Source organism: Vicia villosa, linkage group LG1 (genome assembly GCF_029867415.1).
Source record: "Vicia villosa cultivar HV-30 ecotype Madison, WI linkage group LG1, Vvil1.0, whole genome shotgun sequence".
Taxonomy (NCBI): domain Eukaryota; kingdom Viridiplantae; phylum Streptophyta; class Magnoliopsida; order Fabales; family Fabaceae; genus Vicia; species Vicia villosa.
The window spans coordinates 168,469,657-168,481,800 of NC_081180.1; the positions used below are offsets into that span (position 1 = coordinate 168,469,657).

Below are 12,144 nucleotides of genomic sequence, written 5' to 3' on the forward strand. Positions count from 1 at the left end.
ATGACTTGAAATTTCAAGTGAAATGGTCACTAATGGCAAAATTCAAAGCCATAGCTACACTCCATATTTTTTCATGCTCTTAGACATTTTGGAAAGCTCATGTTACATACTTCAAAACCCTAGTTGGAAGTTTCTTCAAGACCTTTAAGGAAATGGGTGAAAAAGATCCATGAACTTTGAGAAAAATGAAGTTTCAAGTGAAATTTTCCAAAGATGCCAACTTTGAAGCTCCATATCTCTTAAATGGTTGATCTTATGGAAAAAATTTATATGTGTCAAAGTTGTTTATTGGATCAAAATCTACAACTTTCATGTTGGAAGTTTTTTTCAGTTTGTAGGTGAAATTTTGAGAAATTCCCTTCCAAAGTTTGGAAAAAACCATGAAAAACACTTAGAAATTTTTCTAAGTATGAAAAGTCAAACTTTGACTTTTTGATTCTTGATTGATTTTCTTGATTTTTCTTGATAAAATGACTTCATATATCATATATTGATGATTCAAAACTTCAAAAGTCATGGTTGACCAAAATTCCCAAAAGTCAAAGGTATTCTTGTACAGTTGACTTTTTCAGACGAATCGCGTTTCTGGAGATTTCAAATGAAACAGGCTATCCTCCCCAAATGTGATCCCTGATTTCAGTCCCTGATAGTTCAAAACCCTTATCTGATGATTTGAATTTTCACTGTTGATCAATCCTTGTGTAGGAGATGTTCTGAGTCAATGGATTAGGTCAAAATGATGCACTTGGGGTCTTGAGGTCATGTCCCAAGTCATTAGATCAAATTCTGAGCAAAAGTCAGGAGTATGCTATCTTCAGTCAAAACCCTAATTTGATTAGTTCAGAGCCTTTGAGATTGTTGAAATGAATCTCTGAGGACCAAATGTTGATTATTGATGAAGATAATTCTTTTGAGATGAAGGGAGAACAAAACCCTAATTGATTGTTACTTGTACTAATGAGTGATTTCTTGATTAAACCCTGCTGAGTCACAAGTAGCAAACACAAACTATGCAATTTTATTAAAGATGCAAATGATGCATATGCAGATGATATGAGGTGGTATCTTAGGTCAAAAATTGGGGTATGACAGACTTAACATCTTTTCTTTTTGGTGGATATTGACTGCATGACTTACTGGTTGTGGGAACCCATTATTATTTGTATAAACAACAGCTAGTATAATTGAGTTAACTGAGTAACTACCCTGCCCCAGGTTATGATCAAGGGTTTGATTTGTATGAGGAAGAAGCTTCTACTTCTTAGGCTCACAGGGGTTGACGAGGGATTAACATCCTATATCTCCACTATTTAGGAATTGAAACAATGCATGTACATCGTCAGCATAGTCTATTCAAAAGCATACTGTATGAGGTTGCGGTATCGTTTTCGTCATCCTCCCTTAAAAGGTTTACAGCTTAGCAGGAGTTGAGTATCACAAAACATATGCAGAGTAAAGACATAATTTAAAATGAGTGATAACAAAATAATTTATTCAAGACAAACATATGCAATGCACTGACGATGATTATTAAAACAGATAATGTCTATCATAAGTCGAATGTTTAAACAAACAGAATAGAAATTGCAAATGAAAGTAAAGCTAATGATTAAAAGTTCATCTATTTAGACATTAATCAGTTTTGTCGTGATTAGGTCTGGGAGTAGTGATCACTACAGGAGTCTTGGGATGAGGGAATTCAATTTCACTAGCATAGATCATATCTTCGATCTTGTTCTTTAATGGCCAACAATCATTCGTATCATGTCCAGGGCTATTGGAGTGATATGCGCACCTCGCATTGGGCTTATAGCTAGGAGCGGAAGTATTGGGCTTCACAGGAGGATCCCTCACAGTAATCAAGTTTGCTTTCAACAAATGTTGTAATGCCTGAGCAAGTGACATGTTGATCTTTGTGAACTGACACTTAGGTGTATCTGACTTGCGTCTTTGTTGTGGAACTGGTGTAGAGATCAGAATTGTCCCCACAGATTGGTTGTGTTTATTACGACCTTTCCGATTGTACACAGCATTAGCCACATAAGGTCCCTCAGGTGAGTTGAAGTTAATGATCTTGTCATCAATGAGGTCTTGAATCTTGTGCTTTAATTGCCAACACTCCTCTGTATCATGACCAGGACTATTCGAATGATAAGCACATCTCGCATGGTACTTATACCCAGGAGTGGGATTGGTAGGAAATGAATATGGAGGTAATAGAGTTATCAAGTTCTGATTGAGCAGTTGTTGGAGAACTTGAGACAACGGTATATGTAATGGAGTAAATGACCGCTTAGGCTTGGATCTCTGATTATCTTGACCACTTTGATGCTTATGTTGATTCTTCTCCTTCTCGATCAGAAGTGACTTCAATTCTTCTTGCCCCTTGGCCAAGTTAAGGATCAAAGCTTGGAATTCAGCATTCTGAACATGGAGATTCTTGACAGATTGTTCAAGATCCATTTTTCTCACTAAAATAAACAGCGGAAAGACGAGGTATTTATTTTATGAAACCTGTGATGTAATGTTTATGAATGGTATGATTATGCATATGCAATATTTTCAAGGACCTTGAAATTTAAATTTGTTTAGACAAAAAAAGAAAGCACAAATTTATTAATTATAATTAAATTGTACTTAATTATAGTTCTGATCGTACCTAATCAGAAGAATCGTCTTGGCGGCAGAATCTGGCTTGAAGAGCAAGATGGGGGGGGTACCTGCAAGGTCCTCCGATGCTAAAGTCAGTAGCTATCAGAGAATGAAGGTTTAGGAAGTGAAGAAGATGATACCTGACCCTCTAATGGAAGAGGGTATTTATAGCCCCCAGCGCTGGGCCAAGGTTTCCTAATTGGGCCAAATCCAGTTGGAGGCCCACGTGCTAGGAAACTGCCAGAACACCCTGTGCTAGCGCTGAGTCAGCAGGTGACCCACGTCCTGGGTGAGCGTGGCGTAGGATTCCGAGGAGGTTGACCGGATCCTTCGCTGAAGCGTGACACGTGGTCTTCATGCTTGACTGATTCATAACGGCAATCAAGCAAATGGGCCCAAATGTACTGGGCCTGCTCGGCTAGAAGGAAGATCTGGGCCTGCTCGGCCCAGTCCAGAACAGGAGCCTCCCAAGTCATTAGTATTATTGGAGTGATAACTTTAACCAAGAGGCTGGCCGAGCACATGTATGAACGTTTGCACCCAACTAGAGTCTCCTCGGATGTTTAGGCTCGCGAGGAGCGGAGCTGCTGCCGAGATGTAAAGACCAAAGAAGTGATTGGTTTGAGTTCACAGAGTCTGGCCGAGGAGGTGACTGTTCCTTCGTTGGTTTTCAATTGACACGTTTTGTTTAGTTCTGTCAGAGTTTGATTGACAGGTGGCGACTGTAGGGAATGTCATCATTGCATCGCCGTTTTTGGTGTAGGCACTGACTGTGCCGTTTGGGCTTCTCAAGGCACTTTATGACACTTTGCGCTTTTCCATGCTTTAAGCCGCCTTCGGGGTGTAGGCAATGATTACACCTCCTGGGCTACCTAGGCCATCATGGCACCCTTTGGCCTCCTTCCTCTATATAAAGAACGAGAAGATCACTCATTCGTTACTTAGCATTTAAAAACTCCCAAGATTCGCTCACAAGCTCTCCTGTTCGTCGCGTGCATTTCCCCTCCGCTTTCTCAAGTAAGTTCCTCGTCTTCTCCTTTGTGTTTATTTAAGTTTTACGCTCTATTTTTGAGTGCGGCGAGCAAGATTTATGAGTGCGGCGAGCAACGTTTATGAATGTGCCGAGTAGACTTAGGAAATTATTATCTTTTCATATGCGTTTGCCGAGTGGGACTTGAGCACGCCGAGCGAGAATAGTTGAGTGAGTCGACCAGCATATGCATTCGATGAGGAGAGTTTAAATGTGACGAGTAAAGGTCGTTGCATGCCTCGATTAGGATATGAATTTGTTGGGGAGTTGGATACGTTTGCCGACCATGGTTTAGGGTGGTCCCTGTATCGTGCGAGCGCGTTTTCCTAATGTAATTTGATGATAGACCCGGGGGAGTGTCGTGGATGCTGGTCGTAGACGGGAATCTTTCCTCGCTCGCTCTCTTCGCCCTTTCACTTAACTTGCGGTGGAAGGGTGGATTTGACAAGTCGAATTCACTGTTTCCTCTGCTTTTCAAGTAAATGGCTGACGAAAACAAGGATGATGTCGTCTTCGACATATCTGACGGGAACGAAGCAATTGGCTGCTCGCAGCAAGAGGAGGTTCCAGTTGTCGAGACTTCCCCGAGGGAGCTTGAAGAATGGGTGGCCGTTACTCCGAGGACAATCGCCTCGCGCTTTACAATGCATCCCAAGGAGGCCTTTAACGTCCTCGAAGACCTTGGGCCGGATGTGGAGCCCTCCTGGGGTGCGTTCATACCTAAATCTCGCCAGAGGGTGTGCTCGGCTTTCCCCGGTCCTCGATTTGCCATGTATGAGTTTGTCTTCAAGGAGGTCGGGTTGAGGCTTCCCTTTACACATCTGCAGCGGAGTGTTTTCCGGTGGCTACGTTTATGCCCGTCTCAACTCCATCCCAATGCTTTCACATTTCTAAGGGCTTTCGAAATCGTGTGCGGCTTCCTGGAGGTCGAGGCGACACTGCCCCTCTTTTTCAGAGTGTTTCATCTTCAGAGGCTGCGCGACCCGGATGGCAAGTGGAGTTGGGTGTCTTTTAAGCAGCCGAAGAAGCTGTTCGCCATTTACCAAGACTCTGTCAAGCATTTTAAGGGTCCATATTTTATTGTCAAGCCGCTCACCTTCGGGGCCGAGGATCATTTATTTGAGATCCGTGAATATTTCGAGGATGGGGTGAAGAAAGTGGGCCCTGCTGCTCGGTTCCCGTTGGAGTGGCAATACAACCATTTCGAAAATGGGACTGACTTCTACATTTTCCGGGACGAGGATCTAAACGAGCGCGATACGGCGGGGTATCAAAGGCTCGTCACCTTTTTGGATGGGTTTAGGCCGGCGGTATGCACGTTGCCCAACGGGGACCCTATAGTCGAAGAGGATGAGGGTTCTATGCTCGAGCCCCGACACATCAACACCAAGGCTATCCTCGAGTGCGGGGGCTACGGGGATGCGATGATTTTACTTGGTGAGGAAATTATTTCTTTTGCCTGAGTTACGTTCCTTCATTGCTAATTTATTATGTTTGGCAGGACAAATGGCCGACTTGCATGACAAGGTCGTGAAGATGAGGGCAAAGAACAAGGCGGCTGCCAAGGTGACCGTGAAGAGGACTCGAGTCGAGGAGGTCAAAGCGGCTGCTGCGGCTGCCCCTGATGGGGGTTCTCCTTCGTCGATTGGGACGGCGTTGGGTGGTTCCCCAGCTGGGAAGAAACAAAGGACTGAGGGGGCCCCTGAAGTTCGTCCTCTTATCAACGACAACCCCTATGACGACGACATAGTGCTGCCCTCTTGTACTTTGCATCGGGGACTCTTCTCGAGGAAGAATGTATTGCTCGAGCGTGAGGAGGTGAGGCACATAGTCAGACGGGACAGGGTGGCTCGAGACAACGACTTGTCCGAGCATCTCGAGGGAATGATGAGGGTGGCCGCCCTGGCTTTGGCTCTAAATGCTCAAAGGGCCTGTCCCTAGAAGGATTACGACGCTCTGCTGCTCAAACACGAAAAGTTGGAGCATGAGTTTGAGAATTACAAAGACAAGTACGAGATCCAAAACGGCATCGTCGAAGACCTCTGCAAGGCGCAGGACAGAATCAGGGCCTTGGAAGTCGAGGAGAAAAGGCTGCGGGAGCGGGTTACTGACCTGGAAAAATCTCACCTCCCTGCTGCTGAAGAAGATGAAGACGAGAAGGCTTTGGTGACTCGCTCTCAGCTTCTGGGCAAGGTGAGGGAGCTGGAGGTCGACTGTGTTGCCACCCTAGGGGTTGGATTCAAGGCTGTCGTGGATCAACTGAAGGTCCTAAACCCACGCTTGGTGACGAGGGGGATCGGTCCGTACAACAAGGTTGTGAATGGACGGATCGAGTCGAACCCCGAGTTTGAGGATTGGGAAGACGATCAGGATGCCCAGGGTGAAGACAACGGGGCCGAGGGCGATGTCGGCGATGTCTGATCGGCCTTTTCTTTCTTTTTTTCTGGCCTGCGCGCCAAGATGTTTTGTGGCCTCCGTGCCAAAGTTCCGTTTGTTGGGCTATGCCCGGATAATTTTTTGGGGCCTGCGTGCCCGTCATGTTTGTAAAATCTGAATATCGTCGGCCTGTTTGGTCGGCTTTTAATGCTAATACTATTTCGCATGTGTTTTGATTATTTCTGTTTTAGAATGTTTAATTGTTGCATGTTATTGAGCCTGAATTATGCTTGCATTTCGGGGAGTATTCCAACACTTAGGAATGTTTTGCCTTTGGATTATGCTCGGCCGAGGTTGATTGCCCGGGCGTGTGGTGTACGATCCGGGTGCGCAGAGCAGCTGTGCGCCGTTAGCGGGCACGAGACCGCGGTTGGGGCCAAGTGCTCGCGGCGTGAACGGTCCCATCGCGAGTTGGGGTTCTGCCGTGCAGGTACTGCCGCGACGGGTCTAGGTGTAGAATCCGCCGTGTAGCCGGTTCTGCCCTTAGATAGGGAATTCTGATTGTCGCTGTCGTGGAGCGCTCGCGTTCGTACCATGACGCGAGTCCATGCTCGGCTTCCCTTCGTGCTCGGGACGAGTGGCCGGGGAGCGTTAGGTTGTGTCTAACTTTAATAGCGTATGAGTTTTTCAGTGTTCCAAGGTCGAGCAAGTTTTTCACCGAGAAGATTCTCGAGGTAATAGGCGCCATTCTCGGTTTTATCGTAAAATCGATATGGGCCTTCCCAGTTCGGGGCTAGCTTCCCATCGCGCGAGTCTTTCATGTTTCTGCGGAGCACTAAGGCGCCGACTTCGAATTCGCGTTTGATAACTTTGGCGTTATGGCGTAGAGCTATCTGTTTTAATTTTGCTTCTCGGAGGGAAGACCCTGCCCGGATCTCTTCGACCATATCAAGTTCTTCCCTCATAGCCTCGTCGTTGAGTTCTTCCTCGAGAGGTTACTCGGTTCGTCGGGAGGGTTCTCGGATTTCCACGGGGATCACGGCTTTGGTGCCGTAAGTTAGCCTAAATGGGGTTTCGCCCGTGCTTGAATGGGGCGTCGTCCTATATGCCCAGAGTACACTGTGTAGTTCTTTGACCCAAGCCTTCTTTGCCTCGCCCAGTCTCCTCTTCAGTCCTCGAAGGATGACCCGGTTGGCCGCTTCGACTTGCCCGTTTGTTTGGGGGTGTTCGACCGAGGTGAAGTGCTGTTTCGTACCGAGCTTGGCCACAAACTCTTGGAACTTTCTATCAGTGAATTGGGTGCCATTGTCGGTTATAATCGCCTGTGGTACCCCGAAATGAGCGAGTATGTTCCGCTTATAAAAATGGATCACGTTTTGTGACGTGATCTTGGCGAGCGCTTCGGCTTTTATCCATTTGGTGAAGTAGTCTACGGCGACCACTAGATACTTGTTTTGGTATGACCCTACCGGGAATGGACCAAGGAGGTCCATTCCCCAGGTGGAGAAGGGCCAGGGTGATGACAAAGACTTAAGCTCATTTGGGGGAGCTAAGTGCATGTCGGTGTGACGCTACATTTATCACATTTCTGGACGTGCTCCTTGGCGTCTTGCTGCATGGTTGGCCATTAATACCCGGCCCTGAGGGCCTTTCTCGCCAGTGATCGGCCGCCGAGGTGTTGACCGTTGATCCCCTCGTGAAGCTCTTGAAGAATCTCGAGTGCTTGCGAGGCGTCGACACATTTGAGGCGCGGAATGGAGAAACCTCGCCGATATAGTTTAATCTCGACGATGGTGTACGAGCAGGATCGTCTTTTGATTGCTGAAGCTTCTTTCGGGTCGGTCGGAAGTTCGTCCTTTGTGAGGAAGTTGTATACCGGGGTCATCCAGCAGTGGTCGTCGCCAATGACGAGCACTGGTAGGGGTTGTGCGCTCTTGTCTATGCTCGGCTTTGATAGGATTTCTTGGATCACCGACTTGTTTCCGCCTTTCTTTCTCGTGCTCGCGAGTTTGGATAAGACGTCGGCTCGCGAGTTGTGTTCTCGGGGGATATGCTCCACTTCTGCCTTTGCGAATTTTTTCATCTTATCTTTGACGAGCGTGAGGTACTCGACGAGCACGTCGTTTTTGGCTTGGTAGTCGCCGCTGATTTGGGATGCGACGAGTTGGGAGTCGGTGTAGATCTTAACCTCCCGAGCACCTACATCTTCGGCGAGTCGTAGGCCCGCTAAGAAAGCTTCGTATTCGGCCTGGTTGTTCGACGTGGTGAAAGACAGAACCAAGGATACTTCGATGATGAGTCCCTCGTCGTTTTCCAAGATAATGTCGGCCTCGCTTCCCGAGCTGCTTGAGGCGCCATCTACGTAGATGGTCCACTTATTCTCAACGGGGGCCGGGGAGTTAGCGATTGAGGTCATCTCGGCTACGAAATCTGCCAGTGCCTGAGCCTTCAATGCCTTCCTGCTTTCGTATTGTATGTCGAACTCGGATAACTCGAGGGACCACTTCAGCATTCTCCCGGCCATGTCTGGTCGGCTGAGGAGTTTCTTGATAGGCTGGTCTGTTCGAACGACGACGGTATGGGCGAGGAAGTAGTATCTCAGCCTTCTGGCTGCTGTTACAAGGGCCAGGGCGACTTTCTCGATCTGCTGGTATCGCACCTCGGGTCCTTGTAGGGCTTTGCTGGTGAAGTATACGGGTTTCTGCCCGTCTTCAATCTCTCGGATCAAAGCTGCGCTGACTGCCTCGTTTGAGACGGTCAGGTAAAGATATAAGGACTCGTTATCACCAGGTCGGGAGAGTACGGGCGGTTTTGAGAGCACTTGCTTGAGGTGGGATAGTGCTTGCTCGCATTCCTCGGACAATTCAAAGGTCGCTTCTTTTCGTAATAGCTTAAAGAATGGAAGAGCGTGTTGGGCGGATTTTGCGACGAAACGGGATAGTGCCGTGAGCATCCCGTTTAGGACTTGGATGGATTTTTTATTGTTAGGAGTGGAGAGTTCCGAGAATGCTCGGCACTTATCCGGGTTGGCTTCTATTCCTCGTTCGGTTAAGTAAAAACCGAGGAATTTGCCTGCCCGGACCCCGAAGGTGCATTTTTCTGGGTTGAAGCGCATCTTGCAGGATCTGGCCTGCTCGAATACTCGCTCGAGATGGGTGGTGTGATTAGAGTCTTCCCGAGATTTGACGATCATGTCGTCCATGTATACCTCGAGGGTTGTTCATCATCCGTTGGTACGTGGCTCCGGCGTTTTTGAGTCCGAAGGGCATTACGTTGTAGTAATAGTTGCCCGATTCGTTCATGAACGCCGTGCACTGTTTGTCGCTCTTCACCATGGGGATCTGGTTGTAACCTGAATAAGCGTCCATGAAAGATAAAAATTTATAGCCGGCCGAGTTGTCGACCAGTCTATCAATGTTAGGTAACGGATAAGCATCTTTGGGACATGCCCGGTTAACATCAGTATAATCAACACACATTCTCCATTTTCCATTAGATTTTTTGACTAGTACAACGTTTAAGAGTTAAGTTGAATACTTGGCCTCGGAAATAAAATTTGCCTCTAAGAGGTCTTTTACAGCTTTCTCGGCAGCCCCCGCTTTCTTGGGAGACTATCGACGCCTACGTTGAACTACTGCCTTTACGGCTGGATCAATGGAGAGGTGGTGGCAAGCGACCTCAGGGTCGAGTCCGGGCATTTCCGCTGCGCTCCAGGCGAACAGGTCGGCGTTGGCTCAAAGGCAAGCTATGAGCTGCTTCCTCGGTAGTTCTGGGATGCCCTTACCGATCTTCACTGCTTTGTCGGGGTTGTCGCCCAGGGGGATGAGCTCGAAGTCCCCGTCCGGAACAGGTCGGACGGGGTGAGCTGTCTTTGGTCGTACTTCTTCGCCGTTCTTCAGTTCTTCTTCCGAGAAGCGAGCGTCGAGATCGACTGAGCTGACGTTGGTCGATTGGTGCTGATCTTCCCGAGGAGGCTTGTCTTCGGCCCTTGGTTTCTTGTTGGAGTCGGATGGTGGGGCGATCAGCTGCAACCCCTTCACCGAGGCGTCGAAGATTCTTCTAGCGGCTTCGATGTCGACGTTGATGGTGGCCACTCGTCCTCTTCTCGTGTAGAATTTCATCTTCAAGTGAACGGTTGAGGGCACGGCGGTGAGTTTGGCCAGAGTGGGGCGCCCGATAATGCAGTTGTAGAGGGTCTTGCAGTCGATCACCAAGAATCTGGTCTTGACTTGTCTGGAAGCTTCCCCTTCCCCGAAGGTGACGATTAGCTCGACGTAACCCCAAGGTTTGGTGGTGGCTCCGTTGAAACCTTGGAGATCGGAGCCCACATAAGGAGTGAGGCGTGAGTCGTCCAGCTGGAGGGTCTGGAAAAAATGGGAGTACATGATGTCGACCGAGCTGCCTTCGTCGACTAGGACCCGTCGGACGTCAAAATTTTCCATTCTAGCTCATACGAGTAGGGGAATTGTGGCGTTCAGAGCTCCGTCGGGCAGTTCTTCCAAGTAGAAGGTGATTGGATCTGATTTTCCTTTGAACTTCTGCAGAGTAGGGCCGAAGTCTGCGTTAGCGCTGATCAACTCATCGAACTTTCTCTTCACTGAGCTGATGGTGAGAGAACCAGGATCCCCGCCATTGGAGACGACCATGGCGGTCAGGAATCTTTCCCACGCGCTAAGCGCGGTCGTTACTCGGACCGAAGGTATGAAGTCCGCAGGCCGGGTGATGGACAGAGCTACCTGCAGAGGCCTGCCGTCTGGTGAGTTGCCCTCGTTAGAGTTCCGTTGGTCGTCCCTCCGGGAAGGTTCTCCTTTCTTTGTGTATTTTGAAGGCGACCTTCCTTGATCAGTGTCTCGATGGCATCTTTAAGGTGAATGCATTCCTCGGTTAGATGCCCGTGACTCTTGTGGTACTTGTAGTACTTAGATTTGTCGGTTCCTGGTCTGGCGGGATTCGACTTCGGTTGCCTGATGCTAGAATTCTTGAAGTCGGTACTTTTGCACTCGGCCAGGATTTTCTCTCGTGAAGCATTCAGAGGGGTATAATCGTTGAAGCGACCAGCTGGCCCTCGACGCTCTTTGGCGTCGTGGGACCTGTCATCTTTCCTTTTTTCGTGCCCTCGTCGGGAACCTGAGTTCTCGTAGTTCAAGCTACGGACAGCATCATTGCCTCTCGAGGCTTTTATGGCAGCAGCTTCTCCTTCCTCGAAAGCGATGAAGGCTTGAGCTTTGCGGAGGAGGGCGTTCATGGTGTGCACCTTCTCGATTTTGATGGCCTTCTTGAAGTCGCTTCCGGGGAGAAGTCCTCGCTCTAGGAGGTACCACTTCATGTAATCGGTCGTCTGTACTTGGACGGCCTCTTTGTTGAACCTGTCGAGGTAGTCTCGGAGAGGTTCGTTGGTTCCTTGGATCACAGCTTCGAGGTTCGCCTCTGATTTCGGTTGCCGACGGGACGCCGTGAAATGGCTCAAAAAGAGTTCTTTGAGCTCTGTCCAGGAGTGGATGGAGTTGGGGGGAAGATTCCTGTACCATGTCATCGCCCCTTTCCTGAGAGTGGTCGGAAAGATGCGGCATTTGATGGATCCCTGGACGACGTGATAATCCATGACGGCTTCGATGCTCCAAATATGGTCGTCAGGGTCAGTTGTTCTGTCGTACTGGTCCAAGACTGGTGGTTTTTCCATCCCTCGTGGAAGACGAGCTCTTTGGATTTCTTCGGACAAGGGGCTGCAGAAATCTTCCTCGTCGCTAGGTCCAGGGGAGGTTGAGTGTCTGCCTCGCCTGGACTTCTTATGTGTTTTGCCCAAATTTTTGCGGTTGTCCTTTGGAGGGGAATGCTCGCGGGGTTTCAACACAGCCTTGGAGGGGCCTCGGTAGTCCTGTTCGGGCGAGAGGCTCCTGGTTTCAGTGGTTTCAGGTCTCTGATTTTTCCTGCTCTTTCGTGGTGGAGAGCGGGAATAGGATCTCTGGCGACGGTTCCTCCTAGGCGGGGAGCGAGAAGAGGACGGGGAGCGCCTGCGATATCTCCTTGGTGGTGAGTGCGAGGAGGAACAGGAACGCGATCGATAGTGTCTCCGCGGGGGGGAACGA

The 12,144-nt window shown here is 48.7% G+C and overlaps 1 protein-coding gene across 1 annotated transcript; it reads right to left on the reverse strand.

Moving 5' to 3' along the window:
* Positions 1-10,790: 10,790 nt before the first annotated feature.
* On the reverse strand, positions 10,791-11,738 carry LOC131659170 (uncharacterized). The gene has a single exon (XM_058928397.1). It carries the CDS (start codon positions 11,736-11,738, stop codon positions 10,791-10,793), a length of 948 nt encoding a protein of 315 aa, XP_058784380.1.
* Positions 11,739-12,144: the final 406 nt, after the last annotated feature.

What these genes read in the sequence shown, in the direction of transcription:
- LOC131659170 (XM_058928397.1), bottom strand. Translation starts at nt 11,738, where the DNA reads ATGGAAAAACCACCAGTCTTGGACCAGTACGACAGAACAACTGACCCT.